This window comes from Arvicanthis niloticus, chromosome 5 (assembly GCF_011762505.2).
Source record: "Arvicanthis niloticus isolate mArvNil1 chromosome 5, mArvNil1.pat.X, whole genome shotgun sequence".
Taxonomy (NCBI): domain Eukaryota; kingdom Metazoa; phylum Chordata; class Mammalia; order Rodentia; family Muridae; genus Arvicanthis; species Arvicanthis niloticus.
In genome coordinates, this window is record NC_047662.1 from 52862986 (window position 1) to 52884890 (window position 21905).

The following is a 21905-nucleotide window of genomic DNA, read 5'->3' on the forward strand; positions in this document are numbered from 1 at the left end:
CAGTTTTAATGATATAATCATTAAGGAAAACAGACACTCCAGTATACTAGCCAATTTATTCCCCTCTCACAGTAAAATCACCAGATTCCAAATACAATTTTTTGATGAGCATTGTATCAGAACATGAGATTCCATTTGTAGTTTTAATGTAAGAGCTGCACATCTAGCATGCCCTGCTGTGTCACATTTCCTTCATCAGGATGCACAGTATGTGTGCAGCAAAAGGTCAGCTGTGAATAGGCTCACTGGTAAACTCTATTTGCTGGGTATTCTCTTCTCATTGACATGGGTTTTTTCCTATTCTTGCTAGTATATTTTTGAAACTATATAATATTAATATTTAATTAAAATTCCATTTCAGTATTACAGATAGCTACTCTGTAATCTAGTCTTCAGAAACTGAAGTCTAGTAACCACATCTATTGATTACTAAGCCACTTAACTATTATACTGGTCATCTGTGTTAGCTGGAGCAGGCTAAATTGCTGTAAATTTCAGTAGTTTAGCACAATAACAATTTTTTTTTTATGACTGATGTGGTCTAGTTTGGGTTGCCTTAGAGTTATGGCTTATGATATGAACAGGTGCTGGTGGTCCTACACAGCCATGCAGGACCCAGCATTTCCATGGCTTTGCTTCCGCTAGAGTCCTTTCCATTCACACAATAGATGGGAGAGAGGAGAGGAAACCCTTTGTAAGTATATTCAAGGATTAAATCCAGAAATAGCTTGTACTTCGGCCTTCTTTCCATTGACCAAAACACAGTTATAGCTGCGCTCAATTGCAAGGCCAGCTAGGAAATGTAGTTCAGGTGATTGGAACATTAGAAATGGTTTGGTGAATGACTAAGAGTCCCTGCTATTCCAGGTGGTTCTTCAGCACGGTTTGCATACATAACTAATTGCTGTTGTATTGTTTGTTTGTTTGTTTGAGACAGGGTTTCTCTGTATAACTCTGGCTGTCCTGGAACTCACTCTGTAGACCAGGCTGGCCTCAAACTCAGAAATCCGCCTGCCTCTGCCTCCCAAGTGCTGAGATTAAAGGCGTGTGCCACCACTGCCTGGCTCTCCCCCCCCCTTTTTTTTTTAATTATTTATTTTAAATTTTTTTATGCTGTTGTATTTTATCCCCTTTGCCCAACAAACTTCTGAATAATTGTTTCTACAATACTTACTCATTAACTATTAAACTTTCTGAGTAGAACCATACTGGAATTTACCAACAATTCTTGCTTCTCTATCAAATGCTATTTATACATCATATTAAAATACAACTTTGGCTATTTCCTTCTTTTAAAATACTTTCTTTTCTTGGTTTCTCATAGAAACTCAAATAAGAATCCTTTTATTACTATGCCTTTTTTTAAGATTCTCTCTCTCAGATTTTCTCTCTCTGTCTCTCTGTCTCTGTTCCTCCCTCTCTCCTCTCTCTCTCTCTCTCTCTCTCTCTCTCTCTCTTTATCTCTTTCTCCCTTTCTCTCTCTTCTCTCTCTGTGTACATGTGAGTGCCTGTGGAGGCCAGAAGAAGGCATTGGATCACCTGGAGCTAGAATTACAGGTGGTTGTGTGCTGCCTGATGTGGGTACTGTGAACTGGATTGTTGTCCTCTGGACAGCAATATTCTTAACCACTGAGCCATCTCCAGCCACCTTAGCTTTTTATATAATTGCTGCTATTCCCCAAACATAATTCTTGGTCCTGTATTTTGTTTGTTTGTGACGCAGAAGAGTTAAGCAAGGGCATGCAGCATCAGGTTTGGGGAGCAGTGAGGAACACAATAGTATATGCCCTAGATTAGGCTTAGACTTCTTGAGAGAGTCCCAGTTTTGATCTGTCTATCCTTTATATGTGATCATCTTTATTATGATACCTAAAACTGAACACAATTTCTTTTTCCTCTGATACTTGTCTCAGTAAGTGGCACCTGTTGTATGCTTTTTTGTTTGTTTGTTTGTTTGTTTGTTTTTCAAGGCAGGGTTTCTCTGTATAGCCCTGGCTGTCCTGGAACTCACTCTGTAGACCAGGCTGGCCTCGAACTCAGAGATCCACCTGCCTCTGCCTCCCAAGTGCTGGGATTAAAGGCGAGCGTCACCACCGCCCGGCTGTATGCTATTTCTTAAGGCATTGTTCTTGGTGGACAGAATGGGGGTGGATCATAAGTTCGAGGCTAACTTGCACTACGTGGTGAGACCCTATCTCAGAAAAAACAAACAACAATAACAAAAAAAACCCTATAACACAGAGAAGCCAGTCAGAAGCTTTGGAGTCATTCTCTCCTTTTCCTTTAATCTCCATTGTGAGTCTGCTTGCTTCTGTTTTCTTAGTGTCTACTGAATTCTTCACTTCTTTCTTCTGGCCTCATATCTGCTGTGTAGCCAGGGTTGATCTTGGAATCTTGATCCTGTTGCTTCCATCTTTACATGCTTGGGATTATAGCCACGTAACCTCAATCTCATGACACTAAGTATTTTCTATGTTTGTAACTTAACTGTTTAATTTCTGTCTCCATCCTAGACTTAAAAATAAATCCACACTTGTATGTTCAGGTGACTTTTATTCAACCCTGTTGGAGATCTCATAGATATCTCAAATTCACATGTCCAAACTAAATTTTGATTTCCCTTTGAAGCATCATTCATCTGCATTTTCCCCCTCAGCTTTCTTCAACTTCCTAATGCATAAGATAAAATCTGGAGTGCTGTTATTACTTCTTTCCTTCTTTTTTATACCCTAAATTTAAAATATCAGAAGATGTATATATGTTCAACATATCCAGAATGTGATGACTCTCAGCAGTTCTTTTGCTGCTTTTACTCAGACAAGCCATTAGTAACTCTCACCTGAGGATTGAAAAGCATTAAAACACTTTGTCTTTATGCTGCTCAAATTTGAATTTGTTAGCAGACATTCAGCCCCCAGACTCCATTAATAGGACAGTGTATATTTCATATACCACTGTTTTGGGGCTTGGCTCTGTTGCTTAAATTGGTTTAAGGTTAATGAGTGGCAGACATAAAGAGGCTTAAGTGTGTTTGTGAGATTCAGCTTTCCTTTTGTATTTTGGTGAGATAATCCTGAAAAGAACTTGCCACAAGTATCTCCCATGTTTTCAGCTTGAACCCTAGAAAATCTTATTGACTCAATGGGAATCTGTAGCTGTGATCAAGCTCAGGGCACCTCAGCTGAAGCAGGTCTGAACCACAGCAGGCTGCCTGTATAGCTGTGAGAATAACAGCTTGTTACGTAGGCCATTGAGTGTCGAGCTTGTTTTATGATATGCTTGTGACATTGTGCAGATCCTGTCACACTGTTAAATCCTTGCATGTGTCCATTTCTCTCAGAGAGAAAGTTGGAGTGTTGGTGATGGCTAGCAGCACAGGCGATGCTTTCCCCTGTCTCACTGTAGCTGCTCTTTCTCTTCCTCAGTGTGCTTCTGCTCAGGCTTTAGTCCACGCCCAGCCCATACAGTGTACTGCTTTGCACCAGCTGCTGCCTCTCTCGGGGACTGACACAGCATCCTACTTCATCACTCAAACTTTCTCTATTCTCTATCACTCTGGCTTTGATAAACATCTGCTCCACCTTTTCTTGTTTCATATTTGTAACTTTCTAACAAACTATACAATTGGATTTTAAAATATGTTTGATCTTTGCTTATTGCCATTAAAATGTAAGTCTCTGAGGGAGTGAGGTCTATGTTGCTTTTATTCATCAAGCATCATATAGTGCTTAGCGTTCATTGTATACTATAAGCTTAGCATCGTGTTCCGTAGCTTCCAAAAAGATAAATGAATGTATGGATGAGTGAGCCACTGGTGAAGTAAGTCATAACTCACAGGCTTGTTTCCTAAATGTTCACCTGTCGGCAGTGCATGGCTGTGACACCGAGGTTTTTATTCTATGCAGGAATGGCTATTCATACAAAGTAGCAGTTGCATTATCTCTTTTTTTGGGATGGTTGGGAGCAGATCGATTTTACCTCGGATATCCTGCCTTAGGTGAGTATCCTTCACCCAAAAATGAAAAAAAAAAAAAATTCTTGTGAAACTTGTTTAGAGTTTATGTTAAATGTGCATTCGCCTATGGTTTAAATCTCTCCATGTACAAAACCTGTGTGAGTTGCATAGGTACATTTTTCTCTAGGCTGATAGTATGCAGTTCTGCAGGTCAGCCAAAGCAGGCACTGTTGGAGCCCTGTGGGTAAGTGCGCAGGAGTGGTGTGACTGGGCTACATGGAGGATGCACAGTGAGGTTTTGGGTTTCGTGGAATCTTTGGAGTTTGGTAAGGTGGCCTCTTTCAGTGTTAGTTCTTTCGATGCCTGAGCATGGGAGGCCTTTCTGTCTTCTAGTATCTCCCGGTAGTGTTGCACTTTTTTCTTCAATGTTTTAAATTTTCATTATACCAATCTTATGCTCCCTTGGTTAGGTCTATTTTAAAGTATTTTACTTTTGTTGAGGCAAATTGAGAATAGAGTTGTATTTTTTTTTTCCTTAACATGTTTGTTAATAGAATATAAGGAAGGCTTCTAACTTATTTTTTCTTTCTTTTTTAACTTATATTTTAAAATTTTTTATTTTTTTCTCCATTAATTTGTTTATTCACTTTACAGCTTGATTGAAGCTCCCCTCCTTCCTTTCCTCCCAGTGCCACCCTTACACCCCTCCCCCATTCTCCCCTCTCCTCCTCAGAAAAGGGGACCCCCCCCTCATGGATACCCATATACTCTGGCAGTCAAGTCATAGTAGGACTAGGTGCATCCTCTCACATTGAGGCCAGACAAGGCAGTCCAGCTATGGGAAAGGGAACACAGTCAGAGACAACCCCTGCTCCAGTTGTTAGGGGACCTACATGAAGAACAAGCTGTATATCTGTTCCATATGTGTAAGGGGCCTAGTTCCAGCCCATGCATCCTCTTTGCTTGCTGCTTCAATCTCTGTGAACCCCCATGGGCCCAGGTCAGTGTACTTTGTAGGTCTTCTTGTGGTGTTTTTGACAACTCTGACTCCCTCATTCCTACCCCCCTGCTCTTCTACAAGACTCCCTGAGGGCCACCTGATGTTTGGCTGTGGGTCTTTGCGTCTGTTTTCATCAGCTACTGGATGAAGCCTCTCAGAAGACAGTTATGCTAGGCTCCTGTGTGTAAACATAGCAGAATGTTATTAATCATGTCAGAGATTAGCTCTCTCGCATGGGATGAATCTGAAGTTGGGTTAGTCAATGGTTGACCATTTCTTCAATCTCTGCTCCATCTTTATCCCTGCAGGTCATATTTTGGGTTGACAGTTTTGTGGGTGGGTGGTTGTCCCCTCTCTCCATTGGGGGTCCTGCCTGGCAGTAGGAGGTGGTCTCTTCAGGCACCATATCTTCTACAGCTAGGGTTACTCCAAAAGACTCCCAGGAGTTTCCCCCATTCCAGAGCCTTCCCCTGCTCCCCACACCTGATCTCCTCGTTCCTGTCCCCAACTCTTCCACCTAGTTCCTCCCTCCATCTGCTTCAGATGTCTATTCTATTTATCCTTCTGAATGAGATTCAAGCATCCTCCCTTGGGCAACTTCTAATTTTCTATATTAATTTTGTGTAGCCCAGGCTGGCCTTGAACTCTTGATCTTCCTATTCCAGTATGAGCCACCACAATTGGCTCTGTATTAATTTTGTAGACTGCTACTTTTCTGAAACTTTCTCAGAGTTTTTTGGGTAGTCTTTAGGGTCCTTTATGTAGGAAATCCTATGATCTATAAGAAAGAATACTTTGGTATCTTCATTTTCTGTTCCCCGTTACTTCTTTCTCTAGTCTTACTGGTTTAAGACTTAAGTATTGTATTGAATAGGAGAAGAAAAGTGAGCATCCTCATCTTGCTTTTGAAGCAGTGTAAGTGCTTAAGTTCTCCACGTCCAATGATGTTGACTCTATAGTTTGTTGTATACGGCTTTAAGTGTGTTGATACATTTTCTCCATTTCTAATCTTTTTGCAGGATTTTTATCATAAAATGGTGCAGGGTTTTTGTTAAGACCATTTCTGTAGCTGTGGATGTGGTTATGTGATGGTATAGTCATTGATTTGCATATGCTTAACCATTTTGCATTAATGTTATGAAGTCAACTTAATCATGGTGAATAATATTTTTGACATGTACTTGACCAGCCTGCATGTATTTTATTGAGAATTTTTGCATCCTTGTTCATCAGGAAGATTGATCTCTATTTGTTGTTATGTCTTCATCTGGTTTTATTATCAGAGTAACACTAACTTTGTAGAAAGAGTTCAGAAGTGTTCCTTTATTTTCTGTTTCATGATGTAATTTGAGAAGGATTGGTTTTAAGATTTACTTATTTATATTTTATGTGTATGACTTTTTTCTGCATGTATGTATATGTACAGTGTATATATGCCAGGTGCCCTTGGTGGTTAAAAGAGGGCATCAGAGCTGTGCAGTGGTGGCACATACCCTTAATCCCAGCACTTGGGAGGCAGAGGGAAGTCCTCCGAGTTCAAAGCCAACCTGGTCTACAGAGCCAGTTCTAGGATAGCCAAGGCCACACAGAGAAACCAAGTCTCAACACCCGCGGAGAAGGGGGCAGTAGTTTCACTGAAACTAGAGTTGCAAATGGTTGTGAACCACCAGGTCGGTGCTGGGAATTGAACCTGGTTCTTTTACAAGAGCAGTCAGTGCTTAACTGTTGATACAAAAATTCTGGCCTCAAACTGGTGGAGCTCCATCTGCCTCTGCCTTCTGAGTGCTGGGATTAAAGATGTGTGCCACCACTTGTAATTTTGACTATAGAGCTAATAAACAGAAACTTTAAAAGGTCTAGGATGAGTTGTGTGTATTTAAATTACTAGTCAAATTTTGGAATTCTTTTATTTTTCTTGGACATTTTTTGTGGCTTGATAGTATAGATTTGAGCTTTCTACTCTGCTCAGTAAAATTTACATTGCATAATGTATTTTGTCTGATCAGATCAATAAGGGGCTTTGCTGCTATAAGGTATTCTGCAGCTCTGGGGTACTGAGGCTCTGCTTGTGCTGCGACCCCTGTGCTTGCTGGCCAGGCACACGGAGCTCTCCCCCGGCCCTGATGTGTGGTGGAGTAAACATTTATTTTTCTTAAGTTTTGTAAGCATTTATTGTTTTTATTTAGTTACTAATGTTTTGTTGTTGTTATATAAATTATTAAACTATTTTGTGACATTTTATGTACATGAAGTTCCTTTAAAACGTTCTTGTATTTTTTTTAGGTGAGATTTGATTTTTTTAAGAGTATACTTTTTCTCATTATACTATAGAGTATATAATAGTTTGGTAGAAAAATAGAATCGTTTAAAGTATTTATGAGACTTTCTAGACTGTAAACTACTTTCTGTATTTTCCTAGGCTTGTTAAAGTTTTGTACCGTAGGATTTTGCGGAATTGGGAGCCTAATTGATTTCGTTCTTATTTCAATGCAGGTAAGTTAGTTTCAGTTTGGAAGATAGACTGTCTTTACAATCAGTGAGGAGTTTGGTGGTCTGCTGGGAGATGTGACACTTAGATACATTAGGAAATAAATGCTTTACAGCTTTTCTATAGATGCTGGGCCTAAGTGGTTGCACTTTCAGTAAACATTTCAAACTGTAACTTTAAAAGCCATAGGATACTTATTTCAAAAGGGACTCCATGTTCAGAAATACCTGTAGATGTGGGTTCAAGTGGGTTAGAGATTTCCTTACTGAAGAATTTTCTGAAATGTTTACGATTTTATGACGTGCTCTGTACTGAGCCTTTAAGGCAAGTTGCAATGATTTTCTGACTTACCATTTACTTGCCTGATAATCAAGACTGTCTTGTCAGCCACTGGACTAGGACGCATTGGTGGGACTCTGCTATACATACCACAGGCTGGGACAGAAGTCAGGGTGCTTGGGTAGGTTTTGGTTTGGTTTTGGTTTGGTTTTGAAGTACATAGACACTCTGTGAATTGCACTCGGTGCAATGACAGGAGTTGTAATCTAGCTAATATACTGGATGTAGAACACAGGAATGTCTGGGTACTCAGCATGGTTTCTAATAATGGAGATAGCCTTGAGCAAAACCAAATCTGTACAGATTCTGTATTCTCTGTGATAGCCTCACCTTCTCATGCTACAGTGGGTATGGCGAGTGGCACAGTTTATGAGATGCTGTCCTTAAGCACTTAAAAGTGCCACCAGATGGTTTCTGTTAAATGCTGAATGGGTTGTGATTACTTATGAAACTTCTTCAATTAGAGGCAAGGATGGCTATTGGCAAGTAGCTCTTCAGCAAGCCTGTATGGAGCACCTAGTGTCCTGAGTGAGAGTGTCAGTGTGTACTTAAATCATTCTGTGTTGCTCTGTCTTCTCACTCAGCACTGCCGCTCTTCAGCCTGGCTGCTTGGTAGTATTGCATGCTTTAAAGCCAGCCGGTGCGTTGTGAGGAGGGCAGCATACGGACCAAAGAGTCAAGCAAGGGAAAGATTTGATTTTAAAGTTAGACTTTTCCTGCCTTTACACACAAGCCACAAGCCTAGTCAGACATCCTGTCTCCTCTAACTGTGGACTGGGTGAATGCACGAGAGCCAAAGGCACCTATGCACATAGGTGTAAGGATGGACTTTTCATTTTAAATGAAGATGAAATGAATTTGTGTTTTGTTGGTATCGTCAAATTAAAATATCCAAAATTCAACACACCTTGTTTGTTTTTGAGAGACTGTTACATACATAGGCTAGCTATGAACTCCTGATCTTCTTGTCTCTGCCTCTAGAGGTAGAAGAGAAACCAATTCCTCTAAGGTTTCCTCTGACTTCTACACTTATGCCATGGCACACACACTCACACCTGCCATCCAGCCCTACCCACACAAAATAAGTCTAATTAAAAATAAATGCATTCTCTACAGTAGGCTTGACGCTGTCATTTAGACAGGTTTAGTGAGCAAGTGTTCGGGTATAATAAGTTGAGTTCTTTCCTAGAGAAGTTTGATAATAGATTCTAGTTTTTAACAGAATATTTTTTTTTTAAAACCAAGGCTTTAAATAAAAAGAACTTGATTTTTGCACCAGATGGTGGCTCATGCTGGTAATCCCAGCACTTGGGAGGTTGAAGCAGAAGTTTAGGGCCAACCTGAGCTACACAGTAAGTTTAGGACAGTTTGTCTCAAAACAACCAACTAAAAAATGTTAATTTTGTCTTGAATAATTTTTAAAATTTTGCTAAAATGTTAAAGATGTTAGGCCTTTCAGTTTATCTTAGAACACAAATGATATAAGAACTATGGTTACCTTTGGGGAAAGGCAGCCTGTTCTTCAAAGTGCTACACTGACTGCACCTCAGCCTTTGACATGCTCACTGTTGACTAAAGGAGAGCTAAATGTGCTCCTGCCTAAATCTGCCAGTGCTGGAGCATAGTAGGTGCTCACTTAGTAGGTGTTCGTTGAGGGACAGCAGTGCAGAAAAGCGGAAGGTTACTAAATATCAAGTCTGTCCGTGAATTCTCGTGTCATTCACCAAATCCTCATGTCATTTATGTGGGAAATAAATTGGAAAACTGAGGTAACTAATAATGTGTGCTGCTCTCACTCTGACTATTAGGTAAGTTTCAGTTCACTTACCCTGTGGGGACATTTAGTGGCTTAGTGACAAATGTTTAAAACTGGTCTGACTAATCCCTAAGCTCTGTTTTCCTCAGGAGACATCGTAGTAAGTGCTACTACTTAAAGAATAATATTTATATTAGTCATTTAAATTAAAATGACCAGTTGTTTGAAGCAATGAAGTCAGGTGGTTCAAATCTGTAAATTCTTGTACTTGAGTAGATATCCTGATCTTAATTAAAATGTGACCTTGATAAGATGGTTCTCATGCCCTTATATAAAAAATAAACTTTCAGAGAAGTCAGTATGGACACAATAGAAGTCAACTTGTCCAGGGGATCAGGATGGACAGGATGCATGGTTATCGTCTGATTGTAGACAGCTGACACAGTTACTTTGTCACTAGTGTAATAGCTCCCTGGGAGATGATTTGATCTGGTCAGTGTTTTGTTCTGTCAGTGTTAATATTTGCAGTCTTTTAATGGAGAAAGTTAGAAGTAGTAAAAGAGGTATGTTGGCTCATGACTGTAATCTCAGTACTCAGGAGGTTGAGGCACAATGATCTTGAGCTGAGGCTGAGCAGGGTACTGAATGCCAGAACAGCCCGCGCTACACTGTCAAACTGTTTCAACAAAACCAACACATAAACAAACAATAAAACACAACTTGTGTGTAATGGCACACTGGTTTAATCTTAGCACTTGAGAGGTTGAGACCTGAGAATTAGGAGTTTTAGGTCAGCCTGGGCCACATGAGAACCTGCTCAAAAAAAGAAAAAGAAAAAAAAAAAAACAATTAGTGCTTATCTATTCATTTGTTTGTGGTTCTTTATTTATAAATGCTCTGCCACTGACCTATATTCCCAACTCTTATTTTTGATTCTGAATCCACTCATGACATTTTAAATTTACAGAATAATTGGGCTAGCTAAGAAGCCCGGTGTCAACAATTCAGTCTGTTAACTGGGGTCTGTATATGTTGTTGAAGTTTAGGTAATGAAGTACTTAGCTACCTACATTTTTTTTTATTTAATTTATTTTTATTGAAATGCCACTTGAATATGCACAAAGAAAATTTGTTTTACAATAATAAAATCAAATACTTATAAGTTGCAGACACATTAGTAAAATTCAGGTAAACTGTATGCAGTAAAATATTTAACAAAGCTGTGAAACTGTCTTACTTAAATGGATAGTTCAAAAGCATTAATTACATTCAGTAATGCTGAGCAACCATCACTGTATGTACATTCAAGTATACTAGATATATGCTTTTATGAATGGAGTAGGACTCTTTGTCTCTCTGTCTGTCTCTGTCTCTCTCCATCCATCCTGTTACCCTCCCCCCCCCCCCCCGTGTGTGTGTGTGTGTGTGTGTGTGTGTTTTCTTGAATGTGGAACTAGGGATTAAAAATGCTTATGCAAGTGTTACACAGCAGCATAAAAATGTCTTAAAATCATGGTTTACTGTGACAATAATTTTAGCTAGGTCTGGTGGCTCAGGCCTGTAATACTGGCTACTTGGGAAGCTGAGGCAGGAAGATTTGAAGTTCAAGGTCTACCTAGGCTCAAGTGAGTTCAAGATTGGTCTGTGTCAGTTAATGAAACCCTATATCGCAAATAAAGTAAAAAGACTGGAGAGACTGCGTGGTAGAAAGCCCACCAAGCATACAGGAGTCCCTGATTTATAGCCCCCCAACACTAACAAATCAGTAAAAAGAAGAAGAGTTTTCAGTTATGAAGATGAGTAACACAATATTACAAGATAAAATTTTAGGAAGTAGATTTTAATCTTTTAATCATTTATTTTTATGTATATGAGTGTTTTGCTTGCATGCATACCTGTGTACTAGATTCATCTCTGTGCCCATAGAGTCCAAAAACAAGTGTCTGAATTGCCTGGTGCTGAAGTTACAAAGAGTTATAAGCCACTGTATGGGTGCTAGAAATTGAACCTAAACCCGCTGGAAGAGCACCCTCTGCTCGTAACTGTTGAGCCATTTCTCCAGCTCTTGTAGATATTTAGTCAAAGAATTTCACATTTCTTTCTTTCTTTTTTATTTTCTTTTTTTTTTTTTTTTTGTTTTTTTTTTTTTTTGGTTTTTGGTTTTTGGTTTTTTGAGACAGGGTTTCTCTGTGTAGCCTTGGCTGTCCTGGAACTCACTCAGTAGACCAGGCTGGCCTCGAACTCAGAAATCCGACTGCCTCTGCCTCCCAAGTGCTGGGATTAAAGGCATGCGCCACCACTGCCCGGCAGAATTTCACATTTCTAAGAATAAGTATAGATTCAAATCACATGGCAGCCCACTGTGTGCCTTTTGTGTGTGAGTAGGTACCTGTGAGTGGGAGGGTGGCTTGGAGTGGGTATGAGTGTATATTGATGAGGGGAGGACTGTCAAGAATTAGACCAAGAGCATCAAGGATAAAGAGCAAGAGTTGTTGGCAGTGTTCCTCTGTTTCCATGGCTAGGCTAAAGGAACCTGTGAGTGTTACTTCTAATGCAGGCAAGCTAAAGATATTGATATGGGGACCCTAAGGTGTGATTGTTGGCTAGAGAATGCCAGTTGACTCCAGAAGCTTGCAGCGTTTTATCTTCCAGAACTAAAAATGTCTGCTACCTCACAGTGTTTGTAGTTATTTATTAGAGAAGCTCTAAGAAAATGCTGGGTTTGAGTTCTGTGGCTTTAGGGCTTTGTACTTAGGAGACATTAATGTGTGTTCCAGAAAGTTCTTAATTTAAATTTTTTAATTCAATTTTTTTAAACATTTGAGTGTGTGTGTGTGTGTATGTGTGTATGTGTGCAGGCACATATCGTGACATACATGTAGAGGTCGGAGGACAATTCTGTGGAGTTGGGTCTTCTTTCATTGTGGGCTCCAAGGAGCCCTGGCTGTCTGTGTAGGCAGCAAATGCATTTTATCCACTGAGTCATATTGTTGACCCAAAAGTGACCCTTAGAATGTGTTGGACCTCTTGTTCACCTGTGTGTATGAAAAAGAACTTTGAAGAACTAACATTAATAACTCAAGGGAAAATAAATGCTGTATAATATGATTTCTAAGTTATACACAACACTGAACCACATTCATGTAAACTATTGTGAGTGCCGTCTTCATATAAGAAGGGGAGGGACTAGCTCTTAGTCTTTTCTATAAGTAGTGGCTGACATATTGTAAAACATCTGTGCTTTAAACCAGCTGCAAATGGGCTTATTAGAAATACATGATATTAAAAAGTCACCCATCACCTATCACCTTATTTCTAACTTTTGTGTGTTTTTCTTCAGTGAGTAAATGCAATTATCAGGGAAAATAATACAGGAAGAAAAGTAGAGCAAAAGGCTCGGCTCCAATTGGATCACATACTCCAGATATGTTTTTACAGTGTTATTTGGCCCCTTTCCACTAGCTAAGCTTCAGTTTTTTGTTTTCTTAATAAAGTCTCAGAATATTTCGTTTTCTAATTACCTATTCTTCTCTTAGCTTAATGTTCCTAGTAATTCCTCATGACCCTAGCCACAAAAAATGTCACAGATGTATTAATTTTTACTTAACTTTATACATAGCATCCATAAATGTCACACGAGTTCGTTTACTCTTTAGGAATGCAGTCTGCATGCATAGCAACAGTGGCATGTGTGAGCAGCAGCTGGTAAGCATTAGTTGGATCCACTAGAGGAAGCTCCCTGTTGGCGAAGATGCTGTCTTATCACTGTTACATGCTGATAGTCTGCTCCTTCCTGGAATAGTGTAGGAATTAAGTATTTGTTGAGTTGAGGTTTTGTTTTTATGAGATGGATTCTCATTATGTAGCCCAGGCTGGCTTCAAGTTCCTTAGTTCAAGCAATTCAATTCCTGTGTATTCTTGCCGTAGATCCAACCTCCACGTATCTGGGACTGCAGTTGTATACTGCTACATCCAGCCTTTTTAGTTTTTGAGGCTGAATGAACTATATTTATATTTTTAAACTAAAGTCCTCTTGTTTTTATCATTTAGATTTATGTGTATTAGTGTTTTCCCAGAGTGTGTCTGTATGTACCACATGTGTTTCTGGTGCTTGGGGAGGATAGAAGAGAGTGTCAGATCCTGGGAACTGATGTGAATGATTGTGAAGCCACCATGTAGGTGATGGCAATCTCAGCCAGGTCCTCTGCATGAGTGACAACTGCAGACAACTTAACTTCTGAGTCATCTCTTCAGCCCCTGTTTATTTGTTTTTGTAAAACAGTTTTTTGCATAGTTTAGGTTGACCTTGAACTGATTCCCCTGCCTCCATTTCTCAAGTGCTAGGATTACAGTTTTGCATCACAACTCCCAGCTCTGAAATCACTTTTAAATGAGAAGTGTTCGTGACAGCTTTTTTTTTTACTCCAGTTGTATAACCCTTAGAAGAATATTTTTAAGTCTGTACCCTCTGCATATTTTTAAATTGACATTTAAGTTTTCCACCATAAATTTAAATAGTTGCATGGGATGTAATTTTAAATATTGACATGTTTAAATAAAACTGTTATATCAATTTTTAAATGTATCCAACAGACTATAAATACCACAAAATTTAAATGTCATCTACTTTATAAAGAAAGGAACAAACTCTTTACAAACTATAATAATTTTGTTTTTACTTAAAATATTAAATGGCTTTATGTAAAGGTTCTGGAAATGAGATATTTGTAACTGCCATGCAGCCTGACACAGCCTTGATTGGTAGACATGCTGACTGGGCCCTTGGAGTGGATCTGTCCCAGCATGCTGCAGGCCCAAAGCATTTGCCAGACTGTTGCATTTCTTCCCACATGAAAACTTCCCCACGACTCCAGGACTAGTAGACTCTAATAAGTTATCAGAAATGCTCTTAAAATACAGTGCCGCTTTAAACACCTCAGAAACAACACCAACTCTAACTTACTAACAAACTTGGGGAAACCACCTTCAACAAAGTTAACACCAAGCACCGTATTGTATGAACTCCTCGCAGCATTTTATTTTACTGTAACAATCTGAACTCGAGAGTTTCTGTCAGGTGTGTGTACTGGCTCCTCACTCAGAACTACCCTATTCTGTGGAAGTACAGGCTCCTATTCACCTGTAAAATACGGACAAGCTCAGAGCCGTGAGACTTAAGCGTGCATGAAGCTACTGCCACACCATTGTTTCCACCATGCCTGTCCTGATGCTCTAAAGCCACGGCACTGCAAGGACACCATGTCCTTACATATCCCTCCATTTCCATGTCCCATAGACTGTAGGGAATACTGATGAAAGCAGCCAAAATACCAACAGCATGGCATTCCAACCTCACTGGCTTCTGTCAGTACTTTTCACCCTGTGTTTGGATCTGAGGCAGCTGCTCATTGGGACTTGAGATATAAACTCCCATGGCCCAAGGTCAGCCTGGGCTAGGTATTTTACAGCCTCAGTTGAGGCCAAAGCCAGAGTTCTATACAAGTTAGTGTCAGATTGGCCCACCAACCTCCAGGAACCAAAAATCCTCAGAGGTTTTTATACTTAGGGGCAGTTGTTATTGTAAGGGTTGGGGTAGGCTTTGATGATAGCTTTTCAGACACTGCTTGGAGAAATGACCACAATGAGAGGAGACACAGGACAGAAAAATAGTGAAACATGTCTACTGAAGTCTGGCACCAGGCAGATTAGTTTTACAGAGTTTTGATACCTATAAAACTTCCTAGGCCCCACATACAACTTGTTTACTACTGTTAAGGCTGCAGTTGTTGTTTTATACACACACACACACACACACACACACACACATTTTATATATATATGTATATATATAACGTGTCTATATACATTTATATAAATATATATAATATATATATAAAATGTGTATGTGTGTATGTATGTATATATATATATGGAGCGACATGCCATGTAGAGGTTAGAGGGCAAGTTGCTGGAGTTATTTTTCTCCTTCCACCATGTGGATTCCAGAGATCAAACTGAGGTTGTCAGGCTTGGTAAAAAGCTTCTCTGTGCTTCCTGAGCCATCTCACTGGCCTGGAGATTTCTGTCTTAAATGATAATCTGTAAAAATCTTGTTAATTATACTGACATGGTTGACAGTAGACAGATGATGTAGTGGACATGTGTCTATTTTAAATTTATAATTTATGTGTATGATTATTTTGCTTCCATGTATGTCTGTGCATCATGTGCATACAGTGCCTATGGCCCGAAGAGGGCATCCGATCCCTCGGTACTGGAGTTACACGTGCCTGTGAGCCACTATGTGGGTTTTTGGGAGCCAAGCTTGGGTCTTCTGTAGGATCAGTCAGTTCTTATCTGCCGAGCCTTCCTTCCATCCCCAGCGTGTGACTGTTCTTTCGGTGTCTTCCCTTTGTGTTCTAGGTAGCTGTATTCAGTTACATTGCCATCTCATCTCATTCCAGGAGTCTGGCCTAGACAGTCAGACTAGATTTTATGTACTTGGATGTAGTCATTATCCAGCCATAGTCATAAACCACAGATATGTCTGTGAAAGACCTTCCCTGGAATTGGTGTGTAAATAGCTGGGCAGAGAAGAGTATTAGAAAAGGCTGAGGTGGGAATACATGGTTCTGGCATTGCTAGCCTGTAGGAAGAGCAGGAACAAAGCATAGGGGGCAGGAGGCCAGAGCAAGGGGCACACAGTTTGGAATTTGGACGGAAACCCAGTCCTTGCAGTGTTTCTTTTTATCCTGTGAGCCTTGTTCCACTTCACCTGCTCTGCTTTTTTCATAGACTTGGTATTTTTTGGGGGGGAGGGGGGATGGGTGACTGAAATAATTTTATTGTTTACTAACAAAGATAAACTCTAATATCTTTTGTAAAAATAACTTAAAATTTTTATCTTTTCTAGATTGTTGGACCTTCAGATGGAAGTAGTTACATTATAGACTATTATGGAACCAGACTTACAAGACTCAGCATTACTAATGAAACATTTAGAAAAACACAGTTGTATCCCTAAGTATTTAAAAAGAGGAACAGTAAGTGCTATGTACTTTTTCACCTTAATTCTGTGTTTCTTGTGGCCTTAAGAGACTGGAAGAGCCATGGGAAGGTTTGAGAGATCATTTTGTGCTCCAGGCCTTCTGTTTACCTTCATCAGAAAGTCTATGTGTGTGTGAGTGTCTCCAGTCCACTGAAAATGTTCTTACACTGCTCAAGTGCCTGCAGTGTCCTATACAGAGTCTTTGTTTCTGGTAAATAGGATTTTCACAGGAAAAAAAAAACCCATGAAATTATTATATGATGGTTACGGCGAGGCGTGCTGTATGAGCTCCTGTGTGAAGTGCGTTCTCTTGTCCATTTCTCCAGCCAAGATAGCCTTTTGTCTGATTCTTGGTTTGGTTTTGAGAAGTGTTTTTTTTTTTTTTTTTTTTAATTTTAATTGTTTTTAAGAAACATTTTTTTTGACAATTTTGCACATGTATACGGCATGCTGTGGTCTGATCACACTCCCTCCCCTCCTCTTCCTCTCATTACTTCCATCCCCACTGATTCACCTCCCTCCTCCTAACAAGTCTCTCTCCCATTAGCCTGTCTTTTTAACTTTTGTTTTGTGACACATTGGATGGGGCACTCGTTACTGGGACAGGAGCTTAGCACCAGTGATCACACTGCTAGAGACAAGGACTCCCTCCTTCCACAGCCATCAACTCCCGCTAGCTCTCCCAAACCTCTTTCTCCCAACCAAGACTCAGTGTTGATGGCCTTGTTTGTTTTCTTTTTTTCAGTGCTGGGGATTGAACCCAGAGCCTAGCACATGCCATGCAAGTGCTCCACAACTGAGATCCATCCACATCCTGTGTCTTGGTTTTTAGATGGGTATCAGTCGGTAGTTTAGAGTGACCCGGAACTTGCCATGTTGCCCAACATGACCTCAAACTCCAGGTCCTCATGTTTGCACCACCAAACACTCGGATTGTAGGCATGCACCAACGTGTCCAGTATTAATAGGATATTAAGTCTCCTCCTCCTCCTCCTCCTCCTCCTCCTCCTCCTCCTCCTCCTCCTCCTCCTCCTCCTCCTCCTCTTCTTCTTCTTCTTCTTCTTTTCTTCTTTTTTTTTCTGAGACAGGGTTTCTCTGTATAGCCCTGGCTGTCCTGGAACTCACTCTGTAGACCAGGCTGGCCTTGAACTCAGAAGAAATCCACGGCCTCTGCCTCCCAAGTGCTGGGATTAAAGGCGTGCACCACCACCGCCCCTTTTCTTCTTTTCTAAATTCAAAAGTTAGAACATCCAAACTTTTAATGCCTCTAAGTACTTAATCTAAGCTAAAGATTGGGTCTACCTAACCCATGACCTTACTGATTTCAGCTTTTAATAGGCTATTGGCTAGACTGAGAGGTACTGGAGTCTTCCTGGCTGAATATCTGCTACCTCAAAGACTTACTCCATTTACTGGGTTAGTCTAGTTAATAATTTTCGAGTGCTGTCCAGATTTTCTCAGAAGGACATGGGTAGGCCAGGAAACCCGTTTCCTGGTAAAGTCTTTCTCTGTGTTATAAAGCATGTAGGTGGCATGTATTGTTCTTTATATTGAAGCCCACCTTCAGCTGTCCAGCTGCCCTCATACAGGCTGAAGAAGGCAGGTTAGATGTCCAGACCACCATTGTAGAACTCCATCTCAGAGACTGGTTCTAGAGGTGAGGAAGGGAAGAGACATTGTTTTGTGTGTTTGTGATACATAAATAGAATGTAAAGTGTAAGTTTGCCTAGTGGACAGATTATTTTTCTCACATTACAATTATTGAGTTTATCTTACTGTTGTAGCATTGAATAGTGATTATCTCTGCAAAGTATAAAACTGGCTATCCAGAAAGTTTTCAGATTTTCACTATATAGTCCAGGCTGGCCTGAAACTCACTGTATGGCTTAGACCAGCCTCAAACTCTTTATTCTCCTGTCCCATCTTCCTGAGGGATAAGCCACTATGCTTGGTTTAAAATCCTTTCTTATAGAGCACATAGTACTCTCCCAGAGGACTTGAGTTTATGTCTCAGTATCCACTTTGGTTGGTTCACAGCTGCCTGTATCTCCAGCTGCAGAGTCTCTAACACCCTCTTCTGGACAACTAGAGCAGCTGCATTTGCATGGGCACTCCTTCTCCTCCCCCACTCCATGCATAAACATGCAATTAAAAAGAAATCAATCTTTAGATAGTCCTAAGTAAGATTTTTAAAATTTTTTCTAATTTCTCTCTTTCTCTCTAAATTTTTTCTAATTTCTCTCTCTCTCTCTCTCTCTCTCTCTCTCTCTCTCTCTCTCTCTCTCTCTCTTTTTCTCTCTCTCTCTCTCTCTTCCCCCTCTGTCTGTGTCTCCCTCTGTCTCTCTCTCTGTCTCTCTCTTTCTGTGTGTGTGTGTTTGTGTGTGTGTGTATGAATGCATGTGCTTACCATGGCATACCTGGGGAAGTCTATTCTCAGCTTCTGCCATGTGTATTTTGGAGATTGAAGTAACATCATTAGGCTCGTTGGCAAACACCTTTATCCACTGAGCCATCTCATGCACCTTGTGACCTTTTTTATAGCATACAAAACTACTCTTAAGAGTAAGAAAAAAAATGTGTTGCTTGGATAAAGTGTTCAAATGTCTGTTATGAGCTAGGAGCTAGCTCAGTGGCGGAGCACTGCCTAGCATGTGTAAGACCTACATTGCATCCCCAGCTGAAAAGGGAACGAAGCAGAAATGTGTCTTTGTAACTTGATGGGAGCATATTTTTAACATTCTTTTCCTTGTTTTTTTTGTTTTAGGATTTGAGCTTCCCTGATTTCAATCAAGAGCCCTGTGTGTGGAATTCCAGATTTTCCTCTTCCTTTGGTATCACTTTATGGGTTCTAGATGATGTTTTGATCTGTGCTCAACCTTGATTTGTTGATTTAGTTAAAATATACTATTCCTGGATTTATTTAATAGACTTTCTTAAAATCAGTATTCTATTTTTCGTGGGCTTCTGTCTCTATGAGACAGCTCATCTATTACCATTACTATTGTGTTACTGTCATGTCCTTTACACGTCACTTGTCATTTTTATTTGTGAAAAATAAAAAGATAACTTATTCACATTTTATTGACCTGTTATTAAGAAGACTGTTATTACTGAATGGTGCTGTCTTCCTCATTGCAGTCCTTTGAAGGCAGTTAATTCATAGTGTAAAGAAACAGAGTTCATGCTGTTTGGCCTGCAGATCCTGTGTGTCAGCCCACTTGAGATGCTGCAGTGTTCAGTTCTGTGTTGTATCCTGGGAGATAAAGATGGCAGTGTGTGGGACTATGAGGCACATGGAGACTTCTGGTCTCTGAAATGTGAGCTGTGTCCTTTTGCTTGGAGAGTGACACACCAGCTACGGAAGGCCAGGTGTGACGACTGCAGCTCCCTGCAGTTACAGTGGACACTGGATGAACAATATGAAAACACCAGCCAGATATCACTGCCTGCCCTCTGTGAGCATAGGCAACCAGATGTCAGTGTAAGAGCTCCGAGTGACATACTGGGATCTGAGGGAAGCAGAACCTGCATGATAGCACCTGGTTCTCTTACCCCATTACAGGGGCTTTAAGAGGAAAATCTGAAATGTCAGGTCCTTTCAATACTGCCCCAGCCTGCCTTTAGCAGTAGACATGCCAACGTAACGACTTCTAGGTCCATGGCTCTTCACGGTTAACACCTCATTTCTTGAATAATGTAGAACTATACAGTGTGGTATATATGCAGTATAATATTTTATTTCACAACTGTTCGAGATGAAAATGTTACCTGGATTCCTGTATCAGAGTGTAGTCATTGATTTCACTGGTTGGGAAAGAAAATACTTTTAATTTTTTTAAAGACAGAATCTCATAATCTAGGCTGGCCTTTGAACTTATTACATAGTCCAGTGTCCCGTCCAGCAGGGCAGTAAACAGGGTCCTGGGAGATCACCTGGAAGAGACAATGGGGGAACAAGCGAACGCAAAGAAAGACGGCTTGTGCATAGGCTGATCAAACCATAATTTTTCCTTTTTCACAAAGGGGTTATAAACACATAAAGGCAAGATGTGGGGAAGGGGATAACGCAGGAGTGTGGGTGTTCTCAGGGAGAGTACAGATATCTTCCAGAACAGGGTATCAGCTGGGTGAAGGTTCAGGGGACAGGTCACTATGACTCTGTCTATCCATCACTTGTTTCTAAGCTGGTACTATCCACCACGGCTACCTATCTGCAAGGTCTATGACTATCCAGGCTGGTAAATTTCCACCAAAGCTACTTGTTTACAAAATCTTATAGCTATCTGTTTTAGTGTTTTTCCACAGAGACCAAGACTTTGTATTAACAAACATGTATGGCTGACTTTAGGCTGATTTTAGGCTTTCACTGTATAAACAAGGCTGTCCCTGACAGTCCAGGATGGCCTGGAAGTTTTAATACTCCTGCCTCCACTTCTCGAGTGCTAGTTGATCCCCACCACCATATTCAGTTTATGTGCTGCTAGGGATCAGGCCCAGGTCTTCATGTGTGACAGACAAGTAAGTGGTCTACCTACTCATCTGCATCCCTAGGCCCAGCATGTTCATTCAAATATGCTGTACTGCGAAAGAGGTGCTCACTTTATCTTCAGTGTAATTTCCATGACAAGAACACTTAATTTGTCTGGTTCTCTATTGTATTATATGTGTAGTGTGTTAGCAACTATTTCTTTTTTTTTTTTTTATTCAAGGTTTTTTTTTTTTTTTTTTTTGGTCGAGCATTATTTATTTCATCATGGCCATTTATTGTTAATGTATGAATTTTGTAATTATCTTTGCCCTTAAAAGTAATGGACAGACTTGTGCGTGGATTAGCTCAGCCATTCTAGAATTTTACTCCTAAACCCTCCGGTAGATGGAGTTGGTCCTTTCACTCCTGGGGAAATTACCCTGTAGTGGTAATTTACAAATGCACTTTAGCCTGAACGGGTGAGTGCTCCTTTCAGGAGTTCCTGCTCCAAGACACCATATTGTAGTCTCAGCTTTTGCTTTTACCATAGAATGCCTAGTCCTAGGTCATTTATAAGAAATGAAAGTTATATTTTTTTTCTCACGGTGCTGGAGGGTTGGTAATTGAGTATTTAGGTGCTGATGTCTGGGGAGGACCTTCTTGCTGTATCATGACATGGCAGGGAAAGAGCAAGCAAATGAACTCATATCTCTTTCTCTTCCTAAAAAAGCCACTAATCCTGTTGTAGGGGGTCCCACCCTTCTGAAGTCTCTGGCTTTCCCACCGGTGCCCCAGTTCTTGAATAATGGCACATAGGCTTATTTATTTATGAATAAATGCCCAGGTCTTAA

The 21905-nt window shown here is 40.3% G+C and overlaps 1 protein-coding gene across 1 annotated transcript in view; it reads left to right on the plus strand.

Moving 5' to 3' along the window:
• Positions 1–19662, plus strand: part of Tm2d1 (TM2 domain containing 1) — a 28648-nt gene extending 8986 nt beyond the window's left edge. Inside the window, exons 4-7 of the mRNA XM_034502829.2 lie at positions 3906–3997; positions 7375–7448; positions 16452–16581; positions 19351–19662. Of these exons, the coding sequence (XP_034358720.1) occupies positions 3906–3997; positions 7375–7448; positions 16452–16562 (277 nt within the window). The 3' untranslated portion in view covers positions 16563–16581; positions 19351–19662. The remainder of the gene's footprint in view (positions 1–3905; positions 3998–7374; positions 7449–16451; positions 16582–19350) is intronic.
• The last annotated feature ends 2243 nt before the right edge of the window (positions 19663–21905 follow it).